Source organism: Pinus tabuliformis, chromosome 1_2 (genome assembly GCF_031772625.1).
Source record: "Pinus tabuliformis cultivar Carrire ecotype Pingquan chromosome 1_2, CPIR1, whole genome shotgun sequence".
Taxonomy (NCBI): domain Eukaryota; kingdom Viridiplantae; phylum Streptophyta; class Pinopsida; order Pinales; family Pinaceae; genus Pinus; species Pinus tabuliformis.
In genome coordinates, this window is record NC_142298.1 from 94,385,710 (window position 1) to 94,405,509 (window position 19,800).

A 19,800-nucleotide genomic window follows, 5' to 3' on the forward strand; every position below is an offset into this window, starting at 1 on the left:
TATCTCATATGATTTGTAAATAATTTATCTCAATTCTCGTATGATTTGTGCATTATCATATTTATTTCAAAGATTTATTTAATTTTTTTACCAAAACAAAATGTAATTTTAATTTTAATGATAATAATATTTTCTATTGATTAAAAATAAATATTATTATTATTCTTTTTCTTAGGCGGTAGAGCGTTTCTCTCTAAAAATGATCCGCTATGTGCCACGGTGTATTATCTTTAGTTGTTGATTTGATGTATTAGACGATTAAAAAGATTCCACCGTCGAATCATCATAAGCAATTGCAGAATTTATTTCATGTACCCAACCAGTCATTAATAAATGAGTTCATATTTTGTGTATACATATGAGTAATATAAGTTAGTTGAAATTAGCTTCTAATTACTCTACACTTATACGTGATTAACAAGTCTTTATAACTGTAGCTAGAGAAGTAGATCTTCTCAGTTGGTGGAACGCTTCCTATGATGGAGTAGACGCTAGAATTGTATATAGGGTGCATTATCTTTAGATGCAATGGCGTTAGTAGGACGGGGTCTGTAAGGTCCTTGGAGCTGCGGTGCGGTTGGGTGCCGGGTGACCATGCACGAGCGCGCGAGGGGCGTGCGATAGTGCGACGGGCGGGTGCGACGAACCGGGCGTGCGAAGGAAATGCGACGTTTCTGCGAGCTCCAAGCAATGAAACGATGAACGATTACGACACTTGTGGGAAAAAGTGGCGATGGTTTATACCATGGTTTGAAGGACTGTGCGAGGGTTGGCCGACCTATGGGAGAGCCCAAGGCCGACTTGAGCATGGCGTGAAAGAGGGGTGTGTGGGCAGTCAGCTGGGCAGCCCACCCACACACTAAAACATCTATATATGCTTGAGCATAGAGCGTTCAAAGTCATCATCGCAGATCACTTCTATCTTCGCTCTTGGAGGAGAGCTTCTAGTGCGCAGTTTTAAGAGGAGGCAAGCGCATAGCTCAGGCGCTCCTCTTTGGTAGTTCGCACTTGGTGAAAGGCGCTCTTGGTGAGAGGTGGATGTGTTGGGCAAGGCGTGCCCGAGGTGATTGTGCGAAGGTGTTTGTGCGACGACTTGGCGTGGGTGTCTTGGCAACTTGGGTGAGCGCCCACCGACCGTGCAAGTGTGCACGAAGGTGAAACGGAGGTTGGAACCGGAGATCATAGAGTTGGGCAGGCGGTACTACGTGTTGTGCACACAATTTGGGCGTTTGTCAAGAGTCGACAAGCGAGACTGCGTGTGGGCAGGGATACACGGTTTGGGAGTTTGCGACCAAACGATGAGCGAACCGGCGAAGACGTGTGACGAGGTGAACGACGGGTTGGTGAGTCGTGCGGCGACCGTGCGGAGGTGCCAACGAGCTGGGCAACTGAGTTTTCCGAAGTTGTGAAAATTTGGCTAAGTGTAAATTTGGGGTTTCCCAAGAACTTAGTCTGTACATTGTAAAAATGACGATTATATAATATATTGATTCGGGCAGACTCACATTACGGGGAGTTGCCCCTCCCCTTTATACTGTTGCAATTGTTGTTGTTCTTGTTATAATTGCTATGGATAATGAATGAGTATGGGCTTCATTGGTATAAAGGATAAATGTATGTTTACTTGGTTGCGAAACACAAGCTAAGTAATGTTAAAGTGAAAGTAGGCGTAGTCCACGAACATAAGTATTGGTGAAAGGAAAGTGTTCGGTGGTGCCACACCTCGCTATAAGAAGTTGGAAGACTACCGCAGGTGTAGGGGCGTGACAGGTGGTATCAGAGCAGGCTGATTCAGGATTGAAGAAGCTTGACAGTTGATGACAGTGGAAAGGGTACTTTCAGGTGAAGGAAGCTCGTTTCACATACAAGTGGAACAAGGGCCAGTTCATGATTGCAGGGAACTTGGTGAAGCTGGTGAAAGGTTTAGCAGAGGTGAAGCTTAGTGCTTGGACCAAGTTGAACGACAAGGCATGGCAAGTTTGGAAGAATGTGAAGGGAAGCTCTTGCTTACCTTATACAGGTTGAAGAGGTTGAAAGAAGAGAATCGCCGAATTCGAAAGGAACTTGAAGTCTTGGAAAAGAATGTTGAAGACGAACTTCTTAAACTTGGTTGGACAATGGAGCAAGATGAAGTTGCAGATTGTGCTATCAAGGAAGAGGAATTGATGATAGTTGAAGATGTTGCAGACGTGACAACGATGGAGGATGAACTTGAGGTTGATCAAGTTGGACTAGGATCGTGCAGTTTGCAGACATGGATGAATGAGGAAGAGCCTCATGATGATGAGGATGAAGAGAAAGGATTGTTGATGGTTGTTGGACTTGTTAAGGTTGTTTGTGACCTTATGGTAGAAGGTATAAAGACCCTTAATAAGGGAGGAACATGATGATCGTTGTGGAGGAATGGGTCATGCTTTAGCCATATGGGAGATTGGTTAAGTGCCTGGCATGACTCATGGAAATATTTAGGAGGGCACACACTTGAGGTATGATGATGATGCTTGGGTGGACTTCTCATGGCCGAGACCAAGAGATAGTCTTGGTGGAACCTTCAGTGGAGGATCTATGATGGAGGGACTCATGACATGATGATATGGTTGGGTGACCGAGTTCACTAGACCGAAGATTGAAGACTTGGATGAGGATGACCGATTGTTGTGATGAGCCTACTTGGTTGGACTACATGGACAACATAGTCATGGACATCAGGTTGGAGGCATGGAGCATCGCAGTCTTATGCAGGGACATTGTGTGGGAGCACTTGTAGAGGTTTCATGGACATCCAAGGAAGAGTGCCAAGGCAGGGATGTTGTGCGGATGGATTTGCTAGTGTTACATGGAGACTTATTACTTATGAGTTGATGGAGAGGTTGTACACTCTTGTACAACAAGGCCATGGACTTGGTTGGATTTGTGAGTTGATTATGGAGCTCATGATGACATGAGATTGTTGTGACTTTTAGCGACTTCATATATGGTGGACTTAGAGGATCTGATGCATTGAGGAGCTGAGGTCAGAGACTTTGGTGCAGTATGGGATGCATACTTTCAAAGTACATGTATGGGCATGGCTTGGAAGAGTGACTTGATGTGGAGGATCGATATGAGACACTTGGAGTGATGGAGTTACGATGATGATGATGCTTTGACTTGGGCATGGGTTGAGCCGAGACTCGACTACTTTTGACACATGAGAGCTTATTGATCTAGGATCATGGGCAGCACATGGATAGATGAGACAAGTGCATACTTGTTTCGATGGTAGACTTGAGGGATGGCACATTGCAGATATGATGGAGGTTGCTTCATGGATCTGGATGTGGCACATCGAGTGTCGATGTTTGAGGAGAGGGTCTCTTCATATGGAGGAGACACACTTATGGATGATGATGTTGGGATAGATGTGGCTGGTTTCATGCAGCACATTGACACCAAACATCATGGACAACATGTTGCAGATGAGATGGATGGAGTTCCATGGACCTGAGCATGGATTATGGAGATAGATTCTTGATGAGTCAAGGATGTGGCAGGATGTTTTGAGAAACAACTGATGGTGGCATGAGGATGTTCACTCTCATGGTTTGAGCGTGACAGTTGGACTGGCCATCTGACTAGTCCAAACATGGGGTCGCGAAGTGTGCAGAGATGTGTTGGCATTGTGTTGGAGTATCATGACAAAGGTTCACATGGAGACACATGATGAGGACGACACAAGATGTTGCAATAGAGATTGTGAAAAAGGGGTCGGTAATCATGGATCGAGATGACATCTGATGGAGAGCATACCGTTGAGGTGCATACCTTGGTATGGTGAGCTTGGTGTAAATTGATCACTAAGTCGAGGCATGATGGAGATTAGGCTCTACATATGTTGCAGGGATGTTTGCCTTATGTGGAGAAGTCAACATCATGGATGGTGATGATCTTGCTGGATGGCTACCAGGATGATATGTTGTCGAGGACAACAACGATTTCAGGTGGAGGAGGATGTAAGGTCCTTGGAGCTGTGGTGCAGTTGGGCGACGGGTGACCGTGCACGAGCGCGCGACGGGCGTGCGATAGTGCGACGGGCGGGTGCGACGAACCGGGTGTGCGGAGGAAATGCGACGTTTCTGCGAGCTCCATGTGATGAAACGATGAATGATTACGACACTTGTGGGAAAAAGTGGTGATGGTTTATACCATGGTTTGAAGGACTGGGCGAGGGGTTGGCGGACCTATGGGAGAGCGCAGCCGACTTGAGCATGGCGTGCAAGAGGGGTGTGTGGGCAGTCGGCTGGGCAGCCCACCCACACACTAAAACATGTATATATGCTTGAGCGTAGAGCGTTCAAAGTCATCATCGCAGATCACTTCTATCTTCGCTCTTGGAGGAGAGCTTCTAGTGCGCAGTTTTAAGAGGAGGCAAGCGCATAGCTCATGCGCTCCTCTTTGGTAGTTCACACTTGGTGAAAGGCACTCTTGGTGAGAGGTGGATGCATTAGGCAAGGCGTGCCCGAGGTGATTGTGCGAAGGTGTTTGTGCGACGACTTGGCGTGGGTGTCTTGGCGACTCGGGTGAGCGCCCGCCCACCGTGCAAGTGTGCACGAAGGTGAAACGGAGGTTGGAACCGGAGATCATAGAGTTGGGCAGGTGGTACTACGTGTTGTGCACATGATTTGGGTGTTTGTCAAGAGTCGACAAGCGGGACTGCGTGTGGGCAGGGATACACGGTTTGGGCGTTTGCGACCAAACGAAGAGCGAACGACGAAGACGTGCGACGAGGTGAACGACGGGTTGGTGAGTCGTGTGGCGACCGTGCGGAGGTGCCGACGAGCTGGGCAACCGAGTTTGCCGAAGTTGTGAAAGTTTGGCTAAGTGGAAATTTGGGGTTTCTTTAGAACTTAGTCTATACATTGTAAAAATGATGATTATATAATATATTGATTCGGGCAGACTCACATTACGGGGAGTTGCCCCTCCCCTTTATACTGTTGCAATTGTTGTTGTTCTTGTTATAATTGCTATGGATAATGAATGAGTATGGGCTTCATTGGTATAAAGGATAAATGTATGTTTACTTGGTTGCGAAACACAAGCTAAGTAATGTTAAAGTGAAAGTAGGTGTAGTCCACGAACATAAGTATTGGTGAAAAGAAAGTGTTCAGTGGTGCCACACCTCGCTATAAGTGGTTGGAAGACTACCGCAGGTGTAGGGGTGTGACAGGGCCAGCTAGGATGCGTTTGTGACAAGCCCACATTGTTAATTAGTCTAGCAAAATAAGAAGAAATTTTGTGATAATAGTTCATATATATATATATATATATATATATATATATATATATATATATATATATATATATATATATATATATATATATATATATATATGATAGATAGATAGATATATGAGATATTATTACTTATGTTTTGGTAGTAGATTTTTTTTTAATAGAGGAGATTTACACTTCATGTTCATTTTTATCTGGTTCATCTTTATGGTAAGAACAGATCCCTTTATGGGATTTTTGCTCCATTATGTGACTCATGGCAGCGTTGATCTAAGAGGTTGTTTTCTAAAAATTTACCATGTTTTTAAACTATCCAAAATCTCTAAAACTAAAAAAAAAAAAAAAGCAACAGCCTTAAAATTGTTGTTATGTCTGACATATCTTGAGCGAATTTAGGATATTATAATTTAAAAGGTGTAAGGATGATTATGGTATGATGCAACTAGTGAGAAACCATTAAATAAGTAAAGGCGTTCAACCTAGATAAATTAGAAATTTGTTTTTTATACCTTCCAATAATTTATTTGAAATAAAGGTTTAAAGGTTTTAACATAATCTGTGCGAGTATTGTGATACCGTTGCAATTGTAGGTTTTGTTCTGTAAGTTACGCACAAGGGGAAGTGGCTAATTAGATAATATTTTCGACAGAGTTGTCATAACTCTACTTATACAAAGTATATTTAAAAAAATAAAAATAAATTAAATCCTTTTAACTCAGTTATATTTACCACTTTTACCGTAATAACAAATGCATAGACTTTGCCAGCATCTGATTTATTAACATTATTAACATTTTAGGATAACTATTGTTCAATTATCAGTCTTGGTAATGGATAGAGTTCACATGACATATCCGTAGAGGTCACGTGGATAAAGTTCAAATCTAAAAATTTCTATTCTTAAATCTCAGATGGTGAGATTAGGAAAAAGAAAATCCATTGATGACGCAGATTTTATAGAAGAATATGATACAGAAGAATTTTACAAACCAAATGTACAGATTTATGAAGGAAGAAAATATACTGCGTCAGGTTTTCAAGAAATGAGGATACTCGCCATCGAATACCAGCAACATCATGTACAAATAAATATTTGCATACAGGGACAGATGTTCAAATTGACTGCTCTTATTGATTCTGGAGCAGACGTAAATATTTTAAATATAAAAGTGATCCTTGCTAAATATTGGATGACAGCAGAAAGAAAAGTTATTGGCTTGGGAAGTAAAACGCTGAAGTATGAAATTCCTAAGGCATCTATCTGCTTTGATAATCACTGCATAAAATTAAAATTTGCAGTTGCTGACATCCTTGTTGATTGTATTTTAGGTAACATATTTTTGGTTGTTGTTGAACCACATGTTTCATTTAGAACAAAAAAGAATAAGGGTGGATATTTTATTACTCTTCCTACCTCCTCGAATGGCCCAAGAAAAATTAAATTGCCATATGTCTCAGCTCCACGAGTCTCGACAATGGTTCAGACTATGGAAGAACTAAAGAAGGTTGAATTAAAGCTAACAGATCTAAAAGATCTGAAATCCACCATTCATATCTCACAACAGTTAAGCTTACCAACAATACAAAAGAAGATTTCAGAATTAAAGGCACAAATAGAGAAAGAGTGTTGTGCAGAAGATCCAAAAAAATTTTGGCACAGAAAGCAATATTGTGTTGAATTTCCCTATAAAACAGAAAATACAGGTAAGCCATGTAAAAGTAAGGAAATTTCGATGAATAAGGAATATTGTGAGCTCTGTGAAAAAAAAATCAAGAATCTGTTGAGTAATAAATTGATCAGACAATCAGAGAGCCCATGGAATTGTTATGGGTTCTATGTAAATAAAAGAGCAGAACAAATTAGAGGCATCCCAAGTCTAGTCATCAATTATAAGCCTTTGAACTCAGTACTAGCAGATAATACATATCTGATTCCCCACAAAGGAGATCTGATAAGCAAAATAGCAGGAGCAAAAATATTTTCCAAGTTCGATCTGAAATCAGGGTTTTGGCAAGTTGCTATATCAGAGAAGGATAAATTCGAAACAACTTTCAGTGTCCCAGCCAGACATTATGAATGGAATGTGATGCCTTTCAGCCAAAAGCATGAACCATCCAAGTTCCAGAAGGTCATGGACTCTATATTTAAACCCTTCTTCGATTCGTTGATTGTGTATATAGATGATATACTTATTTTTTCAAAAAATTTGCAAGATAATTTTAAACATATACAAACCTTTGTAAATACAATAAAAATGAATGGTCTTGTATTAAGCAAAAAGAAAATCGAAGTCTTTCAGACTTCTATTAAATTTCTTGGCCATACTATATTCAATGGCCAAATCTCCTTGCAAAAACATGCTCTGGAATTCTCTAACAAATTTCTAGAATCATTACAAACAAGACGCAGCTACAAAGATTTCTTGGTTGTTTAAATTACGTAAGTAATTTCTATCCAGACTGCGTCAAGGACAGAAGCTTATTAAATTAGAGGCTGCGCACAAATCCTGAACCTTGGACTCCACTCCATACCAAAGCAGTTCAAAAGATTAAAGCCAAGGTCAGAGACCTTCCCATACTGTATATATCTGATGATGCATCTTATAAGATTGTAGAATCTGATGCCAGCAACATCGGATGGGGGGGTATATTAAAACAGAAAAAAGATAATGAAGAACAGGTTATCCACTTCGCTTCAGGAACATGGAACCCCACTAAGAAAAGATATTCTACTATAGAAAAAGAGGTGAAAGTAGCATGGAATAGCATTGACAAATTCGAGATCCATTTGGTCAATAAACCATTTCTTCTAAGGATAGATGCATCTGCCCTTAAGAAGGTGCTTAATAAAGATATCAAGAAACCTGGAGAAGCCAAATTTGCCAGATGGCAAGCCCTTTTTGCCAATTTTGATTTCAAAGTGGAACACATCAAAGGAGAAGACAGTTGTCTACCTGATTTTCTCAACCGAGAACACATGCAAACCCAATCACAAGAACAAGAATGTATGTTTTTGCTATTGTTACTGAATGGGACCCAAATAATCAACAAGAAGTTCTCAGAACTATCAAAGAAGACCAAAGCTGGGAAGAATACAAGAAGAACTAGAAGCCAACCTGGCAGCTAAGAAAAACAAAAGTCTTAGATGTGGATCTACAGCCACATACAGATATTTTACACCTAGTGCCTGAAAGAAGAGTATTTCCCTAAGGAAATCGCTGGATCCATGATATGGTGTGTACTAGCAGTATGGCTGCAGCTGATCAAACAGAAGAGGCATTACAAAATAATTTCCATGACATCGCAATAATCTGCTCTGAAGGAGGAAGACAAAGAAATATTTATCACAGATATTTAGTCATAAACAGAACCAGAAACATAGATTGGACAATCACTAGAAATTCTCCTATCTTATGACCACAAAATAATCCTAATCTTATTTTTCCTGACACTGTCTTTAATTTTGCAAGTTACAAAAAATTATGGTGGGACCTCCTAAATGTTGATGGAAAGAAAGAAATCGATTATACAAAACTAAAATTTGGATCAATTAGGACCATGCAAAGAAATCAATTTTCAGGATGGTTAGGTGACTGGTGGAAAGATTTTGGAGTAAATTGCAATGCTGTAGATCCAATATTTTATGAAAGTTATTTTCAGATGTCATGTGACAAATGCTTCCACAGAAATGCCGTTGAATGTTTTCATATTCCTTGTACCACAGTAAGTGATATGCTGAATTATCTAGATCACCATATACTATAACAATTTATGGCTAGGCATGATGAATGGTTAGTCATGACTAAAATCAAGCATCAATATGCGCTGAATAAGCTTATGATAGTTCGGCGGATCTATACAAAGGCATGGGACGACCTCATTTATCCTAGAAATAGGTTCCCGGGAACCACAGCTCTTGGTGAATCATCCTACAACGCTAGTCCTTCTTCATAAAAAGGTTTCCGTGGGTTTATACAGAAAGCTCCACTGTGTAATTATGTTGTCTAGTCATGAGGACTATTCATGGTCAGTTTCCTCGTGTGCCTTAACTGGTTAAAAGGCATCCACATTGTAAATAATATGCTTTCCGTAGGATTGATTGTACTCTTGTAATAGGAAAAAGATTCTTTAGTCATGAGACTCGGAGCACTTCTCCGACTTTTGGTGGATATTGAACCACATCTCCGTGATTGATAGAATTTTTCATACTTAACTTGTTGGTCCAATGGTCGGATGTTTGTCCCCTCTTCTTCCTATAAAACGAAGAGAGGCAGGCTCATTCGAGGCATCGAGAGTTAGAGTTATTGTGTCTTTTGAAGTTGGTAGTCGAGAGCTTATTACATATTCCTGGTTTCAAGTGTTAGAAGTATATACTATATACCTAGTTGGGGCAGGCCATGGAAGTTTCCTTTTTAAGTCTGTCATGTTTCTTCTCCCTACATTCTGTACTTGGAAGGGATTCAATCAATATTTACTGCTAGCAATGGGAGGAAAAAGTGTCAAGGGTGGCTCTTATAGAATTGAAGAGAATCAAAACATGACAATATATAATATATCTGCATTTTTAATCTCATCCTGAGAAAAATTGATTACTATTTAGCTGCGGCAGAAACAGATGTTTGCAGGTCATATACTTTATCAAGGCTATCAGCATATTCTTAAGGGCATTGTTGTTTGCCTGTGCTAAAAATCTCTTTGTTGAGTCAGGGTCTGACAAAGACTGGAGATGACTATGCAATCAAGGCAGCACACGTGGAACTAACTGAGCGAACGCGGAAGGTAAATACTGGAAATAGCTTCTCATAACAAGTATAATGAATGGTGCAATGCCTTCTGGTTCCATTTCAATCCTATCTCTCTATTTTTATTACTGCAGTGCATCTAAAGACTCTTGTAATATTTTGCTTTTTATTGACAATGAGTCCATTGTTGGATGATTTAAATTGATGTCGTGTTTTAAAGCCAAGCTGCCCCTGGTTTACAGAGGGATGCTGCAACTGCTCCAACTGTGGGTGATCGTGTTCCATATGTCATCATAAAGGCTGCAAAAGGTGCCAAGGTAATATTTAACCCCTTCTGTGCTCAGCATAAGTCTTGATATTGCACTAAAAAATGGTTATTTTAATTAGTTTGTTATGTTTTATTTGGAGGCATAATTTACAGAGGGATTATGGATATTGATTAACCCCTTCTGTGCACAGCATAAGTCTCGATATTGAAGTAAGTTCTGTCATATTCAAGACCACCTCTACATATTCTGTAGATTAAAGGCTGAGTAGAATTATTCTCAAAATTCTAGATAGTAAGCACTTATTTTGAGCTACATTATGCTTGATCTTGATAGGCTTTTAAGCCTGTTAAAACTATTATCAAAACTCTACACGTTCACTGCTTATTTTGAGCTCCATTGTACTTGATCTTGCCAGTTTTTTCAATTCCTTTGGTCTTTTCCTTTTCTCAGCTTGTAATTTGCCTAAAGAATAGATGTTCAGTGCTTATTTTGCACTTCATTGCACTTGATTTTGACCCTTTTTTTATTTCCTTTGGCCTTCTCCTTTTCTCAGCTTGTAATTTGCCACCGAAAAGCATAGACAAACTTTACAAAGAAACGGTAGCCAGTTTTGAACCCTGCTTAAATAACTTTCAGAGGTAAGAGCTTTTCAAAGTTTCCTATTATGCAAAATGAAATCAAAGTTTAGAGCATAGGTTTTTTTAGTTTTGTTTTTGTGCAAGTGTTTGGACATGCCAGAAAAGAATTAACAACGCAGGGAGCCTGGTTACATCTGAGCCAGTGGCTGGAAAATTCTCTTTTCTTCTTTCGCTTCACAATCGTATACACGCTCAAAAATGTATTGAAGGTATGTACGTAAATATAGGTTTGAAACCCCTTACCCATGTTAAAAGACGTAGAATTTTCTATTTTAAGAAATAATGAGCAATGGTTAGCTACAAAGTATAGTATTAAGACTTATACTTTTAGAGTTTCACACAGACAAGGCTTAAATAGCACGGACTTTACTCCATACTTTGATGAGGTTCCATTTTTACATGCGTGTCATGACCTTAAGGTAGGTATGCAGGCACCGAGAGGTAAGAATTGAACATATGGCATTGGTGAGCCATTTCGGTACTTGAGGTAGCTATGCTGGCACTCAGAGGCAAGGATCGAACTTAGCATTGGTGGGCCATTGGGGTACTTTCTGAGCAGTAGGCATGAGGGCACTGAGAGGTAGGATTTGAATTTATCCCAACGTAATGCTTATCCAAATGTTACAGACCCTAACCCATCTCCATGCTCTAATTAAGGCCTGCATTTTAACATTTGTTGGTTGGGTTGTAGGAATTTATCATAATTATCCAGGTTCGATTCTAAGAATGGGCTATGCTTGAGAATTTCACTCTTGCCAAAAATTATGACTTATTCTTCTTTCTTCATGGATATAAATATTTATTCAATTCCAAACATAAAAGAACATGTCTAACATTCAGGAAGAAAGGGGGATCCCTTGAATTGCTTGTATTTACAAGTTTGTTCATGGATATGAATATGTTTAATTCCACATGCAAGAAAACATGTCTAACCTTCGCGAAGAAAGGCTGACCGCTTTTCTTGTATTGTCAAGTTTAGTCCCTTTTTATGCTCTGCTTCTTTTACTTTTCTTTATTTTTGTTTCATTGTAGGGACACTCTTGTACCTATTCCCTTGAAGCATAATATATAGGGTGGAAAAACTTGGCTAGAAGTGTTATATACGAGGATGTATAAGTTAAATTTGAGATAAGCCCAGTGGGCTAGTTTAACTGGTTGCTTTGGACCGACCAGTTTCAAGTGGAGATTGTTGCAAATTTCATAGGTTCAAGTCCAATACAATGTGGCAAATCATTTTCAGAATTTCCTCCAACTCTACTTGAGTTATGCATGTCGTCAAAACAAACTTCTAAACCATTTGAATGAAATGATAAATGGAAGCCATATATGTTTCTGGAGGACCAAAATGATGAACTATATCAAAACTTTGCTAGCTAGAGGAAACATAGCCACAAGAATGACCTGATTGACTTCTGGGGTAAGGAGAAATTGTTGCCGCCACGGTTGCACTGTGGAAGCCATCGACAGTATAGACCTGTAGCTTTCCCCTGCAAAGAAGGATAAAAGGAAGTTGTATACGCTGATGAGCATGCAAAACAAAAAGACCTATGATAACAAAAACATCATATATTCAACAAGAGCCTTACCTGCAAAGGTTGGCGTGTAGTGGGTGATAATGTTGAAAAACTTTCCAGGAAGACCTTACGCTTTTGTTGAATGAACCTAAGATCCAAGTGAAATTGGGAAAGATTTATCCAAGACAGATTGAATATATGATTTTTCTGTTATCATAGGTCTTTTGTTTTGCATGCTCATATAAATCCACTGTTCGATCATATTTCAAAGCTTTAGCACTTGTTTTTGAGAGAGAAACCCCAGAAAATATCGCCTGAATGGCACAGTTTTGAGGTCGGTGAAGAAATTAGCGACTCGATTAGGTTTTGAAAGATTTCGCGTTCTCTTTCCCATTTGGATGCAAGTCTTTTGATAAAACTGTAAATGTCTTATATGTAGTACTTCTTTCTTTTGTGAAAATCTGCAATTATACATTGTGATGACTTGTACCGTAGAAATCTTAGGTTTATTTAACACTTCATGAGTTTGCAACTGTGTTCCCCTCGGTTATGATTTTCTGAATTTTTTGGTTGTTGGAATTGTCTAAGTCTCCAGCCTTGATATCCCCGATATCATTGCTACAAGATATAGAGTTGTTGCTAGTTTCGTTCAAGCAGTCAAGCCTTTTTTTGGATTAAAAACTGTTGCACCACAAATAATTGAATATTTGTTGTTTTAAATATCTATACAAGTGGTATTCTGGGGCTAGCTTGTGGTTGAGATTTACAAGTTGGAAAAATTTAGCCTTTCTTGTTTGATTTTGGGAAGTTTTCAAATAACTACAAACAGTTTAACTTCACGACTTGCTGTCATAGGTTGTGTATTTTAGTGTAGAGTTACCTTCCCTAATTTTGTATAGGGAGCTCATGTTATGTCGTTATTTTGAGTCCTATTATTGTAGTGATATGCATAAAGGCTTTCCTACTTTCTAGACATTTGGTATTTTGGTCTTCACATTTTTATTACTGTAAGTTGTATATTAGGCAGTGTTAAGTTTCATGGCTTTAACGTTATTTCTCCTATGATAGGCAGAATATTTTCGTCAACTGCTTAAGCCTGTAACGTAGATGGGCAGTTGGCACTCTTAGCGTATCAACCAGTTTTTATTTTCAAGCTACCTTTATCTAAAAATACTAATCTTGCGGTGGAAGAGATTATGGATGGGCTAATGTGGTTACCATCATCCACATGGACCTTATGACAATTGTATAGGTAAAAGCAATTAATCAGCACATGTTGTGAACTCGTATTCATTTGGTATGCTTATTATGATCTATTACGCATCTGCTATTTTTCTATTCCATATTCAATAGAGTTGCAAACAGATGAGATATTTTGAAGCTTTAATGTTTGTCTTACATGATTTCATCATGTGTTTATACAGCTGGTGATTTCATTTCACAAAGATGAGATATCAGCTGCCTCATTGCTTTATCCATGTAAAGTTGGATTTCTCAGGAAAGGCATTGAACTTCCTTCAGGCATATCGTCATTTGTGTGTAGGAGAGTTTATGACACTACGAACAGGTGTTTATGTTGGTTAACTAATCAAGACTACACTGATGTAAGTTTTCCCACACCATACCTGATTAAATGATGGAAATAGGGCACTTGTTTAGATTTTCATTTTTTCTATTTGTATATCTAAATGTCATGCTGGTTATGCTAAATACATGTTTGAAGGGGCGTTTATTTTGGAGGAGTATTGTTGTCCTCAATGACTTGAGAATCAGCCTACGAGCAACCTCTGTTGGTCAAAGTTCAAATTTGTCTATGATGCAGTGCAGGTATAGAACACGTCCAAAGTTATTTTAGTCTTTGGACTCAAGGATCGAGGTTTGACAAAAGACGTTCAATTAGCATCATATCTATTGATGCCAGGTCGTTGGTCCTTAAATAAATCAAATACCGGATGTTGTAAAAGTTCTACTTTACAAGTGAAACATATATGGCAGATATTGGATAGTCCTTTTTGTTGATATTTTCTTTTCCCTCCAACTTGCATTTCAGAACATGGTTTTCCCACTTTTTCCATTTGATATAATTGCTATTTGGAGCTAATTCCAATTTTAAAGTAGTTCAAGATTACTCTACATTGATGAACAAAGTTAGATTGAAGGTTTAAAATTTAAATGGATTTGTGGTACCAAGGTCCCATTCTTCTTGAATTTTCCGAAAGGGGAGTGTCTTTTGATTTATTGATTGGAATCCTGTCCAGGCTGACTTTTTAGATTAAAGTTATTTGACAGTGACATGGATTTAAATAAATAGATATAATGGGAGGTGCAACTTTTGTGAATGATTTCTTCCTCAGCACTATTTTGTATGATGGCTTCTCTATGTAAAAGTTTTCATCTGGATATAATGACTAATGTGTTTACTTGGGCTCACGCATATGAGAAATCTGAGGATCCAATTTACGTACTGGAGAATAACATCCCTGTTGATCCACAATATTATCTGGAGAATCAACTGAGCAAGGTGAAAGACCAAAGCATCATCACTTGCAGTTTATGCTCTTTTTGAAAATTTCACCAGTGTTTCAAATATATCTTAATAGATAGTAATACTTTCCAGCTAAGTGTTTTTGATTAGTGCCTGTTTTTGCTCTGTAGCCGCTGTTGAGAATATTTGAGCCCATTTTGAAGAATGCAAGCAAGGAGCTTCTTCATGGTAGTCACACACGAGTAGTTTCCATATCAACTCCTTCAAATGTGGAATTATGAAATTTTCCAAGAAACAACTCAGTTGTATTGGTTGTAAAACACCTATCAGGTATTTAGTTAATACAAGTAGAGGGTGTCCTGCATGTGGTTTCCTTGCTTATAGTAGTGCACAATTGAGAGTAACTATTATTTCAGTTTGGCGCTTTAGAAAGCTACTAGGGTTCATCTTTTTGATGTGGAAAAATCCATGAGGTTGCATGATTCCATGCAAGCTCCCCTTGTAAGAAACTATCTAGCTTTCTTATAATAAGAATGTCCGGTTAGGTTGCTTCATACTGAAATTCATGATGTTACCTGATTTGATGTTGCCATTGCAGCAAAGAAGATCAGACACTTTGTTCACATTGCAAAGGAAGAGAAGCAAAATTGTATCAGAAAACAGTTGCAAATGGTAAGCTGGTATTCTAATACCATTACTCTTTATTTGGAGAATTTAAAGTAGGCCTTGTGTCTATTCTTCTCACCTAGATTTTCTATCATATGACACTAATATTTGATCAATGTCAGTGAGGGAATTAGAAATGCTCTTTGGTAAACTATGGACACAATGTCAGCGGTGCCAAGGCTCTCTGCACCAAGATGTTCTTTGCACAAGGTTTTTGAATGCTATATTTCAAGTATTACATTTTCATAACATGATTTAAATTTACATTATGGATGTATTTTGTAACATTTGTGTGATCATGTATTTGTTTTTAATTAATAGGATGTTTTTTTATTTTTTATTTTTATTTTCACAATTACTATCTCTTTTATACTTACATTTATGTCCTATCCTTATTGCAGTCGTGACTGCCCAATATTTTATTATAGGAAGAAAGCTCAGAAAGAGCTAACTGAAGCAGAGGTGCAACTAGAGCACTGGCAGTTTTGAGGATGCTACCTGTGTAGCTTGTAATTTTTTGTATTATTGAATAATTTTGTTTTCCTGAATTTTCTTTGGTGTATGTTTCTCTCATTTAATGGACCAGGGAATTTATTTGGTCCCTGAATCAGGATGAGCATGGTTTATTTATTGTACAATAATTGTCAAGTCCTTGTTATTTAATGTTAACTAGTTCGATATATCTTTTTTCCTTGCAAATGAGATGGAGAACAATGGTTCAACTAGGACATATGGAGTAGGTGTGAATATAAAGCTCAATCATTACGGATCTATTAGCTAAACCATAGTTAGTGCTATACTTAAGCTTATTGAATAGGGATAGATAGCAATAGGTTGGATCTGTTGTTATAAGTACTCTTATCTGCTTATGAACATGGTAATACATGTGTTGTAATTACTGTAATACTTGGATTCAGGTTAGGCTTATTGATAGTTCATAACACCCTGTATTAGTGTCATATGAGTAATATGTGGCTATCTTATTACGATTCAAACATATTAGTCTCCTGGTTAGTATGATTCCCATTAGATAGAATGACTAGTATTACTATAGATTCCAAGTTTTTTCGGTTCCAAATCATAGATTGACGAGTAACCATGGGGAACATCGACAAGCGTATAGGTTGGTTACCTCAAACGGCAGTTATGATACATACTTCCCAAGGCACACCCTATAAATGCAATGTGAACACATATCCCAAATTTTAGGAGAGCACACACTATAAAACATAGGTCTGCAAGCTTACATATGTATATCCAAACATGCATATAGTTGAATGGATGGATGGATGGATAGGTAGATAGAGATGGATACACAGATAGATTGACAAGAGCAAATCCAAGACAATAGTTTGAGCAATTTTTTTTTTTTTTAAATAATTTTTGGCAGGAGCAAATGCGAGACAATAGTTTGAGCAAATTTATTTTTCTTTAAATAATTTTTTATTGTCTCTAGAGAGACAATAGTTTGAATTATGGACATTTATTTTTTTTAAAATAATTTTTTATATTGTTTCTAGAGAGACAATAGTTTGAATTATGGACATTTATTTTTTTTTAAATAATTTTTTATGTTGTCTCTAGAGAGACAATAGTTTGAATTATGGACATTTATTTTTTTTTAAATAATTTTTTTTATTCTCTCTAGAGAGACAATAGTTTGAATTATGGACATTTATTTTTTTTTAAATAATTTTTTATATTGTCTCTAGAGACACAATAGTTTGAATTATGGAATTGTCTCTAAAAAGACAAAAATGTAATTGTCTCTAAAGAGGCACAAATTAAATTGTCTCTAGAGAGACAAATCAAATTGTCTTTATAGAAACAATAATCTATATTGTCTTTATAGAGACAAATTTTTGAGACATTATATTTTGAGACACCCCCTTACACACAATATTTAAGACAATACACAATTTTCATTTTGTCTTAAGTTAAGACAATTATCTTAAATATTATCTTAAAACCCTCCTACATGTAGTAGTGTATAATGTCAACTTATGTAGTAGTGTATAATGTCAACTTCTCTCTGGCAGATATAATCTTCAATTTGTCGGCTTTACAAAATTGGTCGGCATTTTTGTGTGCCGATTAAAACTATATTGGTAACCTTCTCGGCCGTTTGGATGGTTACCAATAGCACGCCTAATGCGATGTCAACCAACCCTATCCCATCTCCTCCAAAATAGGCTTTTCCGGTAGTTCGCGACACTTCCTCCAACAAAAGAAGGTTTGCCACCGATTCTTCCACCGCTTTCTGTTGCTCCTCACCCGGGCCCCTGAAAGCTCCTACAATACTTGGAACGACCTGCAGCCACCAATACTTAATATTAAACACGGAAATGCAAACCAGTAATTCAAATTTTCAAAATGCAGATAACTAACGAAAGCATGAATTACCTTATCGTCTATGAAGGCAGCCCAGAAGTGGGCAATGGCTCTGTCATATGGATCTTTGGGCATAAGAAATGGCGCCTTAGTGTCCCATGCCTCCTCGATATACTGCACAATAATCATGGATTCACAAACAGGCTTCCCGTTGTGGATGAGAACCGGAATCTTCTTGTGAACAGGGTTTGATGACAGTAGCGACTGGCTCTTGTTGTGGATGTCCTCTTCAATGAACTCATAATGTATCCGTTTAAGAGCCACTGCGATGCGAACCCGCATCACGAAGGGACTGTAAGCCACACCTAAGAGCTTTACTTGCCCATTTCTCCACAACCCTCCATCGCTATGTAATGCGCTTCTCTGGCATTTGTGTACCTGCCTCTGTAATCTGTAGTGTATTTATAATATACACAAAACTTGTGCCCAAGTCACGCTTCACCTGAGTGCCAATGGTGCTTAAACCAGTGCGATGCGAACCCGCATCACGAAGGGACTGTAAGCCACACCTAAGAGCTTTACTTGCCCATCTTCTCCACAACCCTCCATCGCTATGAAATGTGTTTTTTCAATTGTAATGCGCTTCTCTGGCATATGTGTACCTGCCTCTGTAATCTGTAGTGTATTTATAATATACACAAAACTTGTGCCCAAGTCACGCTTCACCTGAGTGCCAATAGTGGCCTTGGGTTCCACTCGTCTTTGCCAATTGGGTGGAACGATGGGTTGCTTCACGCACACGCTACCCGCAGGCCCACCTCCTGTGATCAAGAACCTTCAAGAGGCTGATGGGATTCATGTCAAGGGAATAACTCCAAATACAAATGGTCTGCATCATCGCCTGCACTCGCTGTCTAGATTCTTTTTTAATTGTTATTATTTGCCAGACGTAGGAAAATTTCCAATCATCGACATATTATATAAATTTTGAATCAATTATAATTTTTTTATTCCAATTATATTTCTAAATTTATTGAATTTAATGCCATGAAAATTTGTATATTATTTTAACTATTAATATATACGACTTTAATAATTTTTTAAAATTTTATATGAAAAGGTCTAAATATATAATACCAAAGGGTTCAAATCAATATGAAGGACGCTTTATCTGTATCTTTAGTCAAATCTAAATGTTTTGATCGCTCCCTGAAATAGATTCCGTAACCAATAAAGTCATCAGTTTGTGCGTGAAGTAACTCTCATCGTAGTTACTAATTGATTTTGGAAGCATTGCATTATCATATGTGGAAGTTCGTAAGCAGTGATATCATTAGCATTTAAAAGTATCCGTATATCCACCCTCACTTCCCGAGCGGTCGCTTATCCCTGTTACTTCTTGACTTACCCTCCAGGATTTCATTGAATGCGTACAACCTATGTGCAGCTTATTTCAAAGACAAATTATACTGATATATACATTTCTCTATATACATTACGTTTTATTGCCTGGATTGTGAAATCGAGGGTAGGGTTGAGTGAGCAAAATCAACAAGTAGTTTATAGCTTGATTCTTTTGCCTCAGTATATATTGCTTTTAACCCTTGAAGTGAAGGTGGAGATATGTTAATCATACAACGAATCAAGTTTAATGACAACCGTTGAGTTTATTAAAACAAACCATTTTGATGAAGGGTTTACGGCACTTGATATTCGATACGAGGTTACTATGTTTAACAATAGCTATCTTTAACAATACTCACTGAGTCAAAAGGCTATCTTGTGAAATTGTATTTTTCCATATTGGGTTTTCTCACACTATGTGTCGAAACCCTTATGTACTTCCTTGTTATTTTAAGTCAGGTTAACAAAATCTGCTTA

At 38.1% G+C, this 19,800-nt stretch overlaps 1 protein-coding gene and 1 pseudogene across 1 annotated transcript; one reads left to right on the forward strand and one right to left on the reverse strand.

The window, feature by feature from the left end:
* The first annotated feature begins 9,072 nt into the window (after positions 1 to 9,072).
* Positions 9,073 to 16,077, forward strand: LOC149204619 (DNA polymerase delta catalytic subunit-like; annotated as a pseudogene).
* Positions 16,078 to 17,569: 1,492 nt separating this feature from the next.
* Positions 17,570 to 18,572, reverse strand: LOC149204620 (glutathione S-transferase U15-like). The gene is made up of 3 exons (XM_089393329.1): positions 18,489 to 18,572; positions 17,992 to 18,284; positions 17,570 to 17,899 (listed from the first exon to the last, which is right to left on the reverse strand). The coding sequence occupies exons 1-3, from the start codon at positions 18,526 to 18,528 to the stop codon at positions 17,651 to 17,653; spliced, it is 582 nt and encodes a 193-aa protein (XP_089249455.1). The 5' UTR covers positions 18,529 to 18,572; the 3' UTR covers positions 17,570 to 17,650.
* Between the last annotated feature and the right edge of the window lie 1,228 nt (positions 18,573 to 19,800).

Coding starts and splice junctions, on each gene's coding strand:
- LOC149204620 (XM_089393329.1), bottom strand. CDS start 18,528: ATGGAGGGTTGTGGAGAAGATGGGCAAGTAAAGCTCTTAG. Junction 18,285..18,488: donor TGGGCAAGTAAAGCTCTTAG/GTGTGGCTTACA, acceptor TAAAGCTCTTAG/GTGTGGCTTACAGTCCCTTC. Junction 17,900..17,991: donor CTGCCTTCATAGACGATAAG/GTAATTCATGCT, acceptor TGGTGGCTGCAG/GTCGTTCCAAGTATTGTAGG.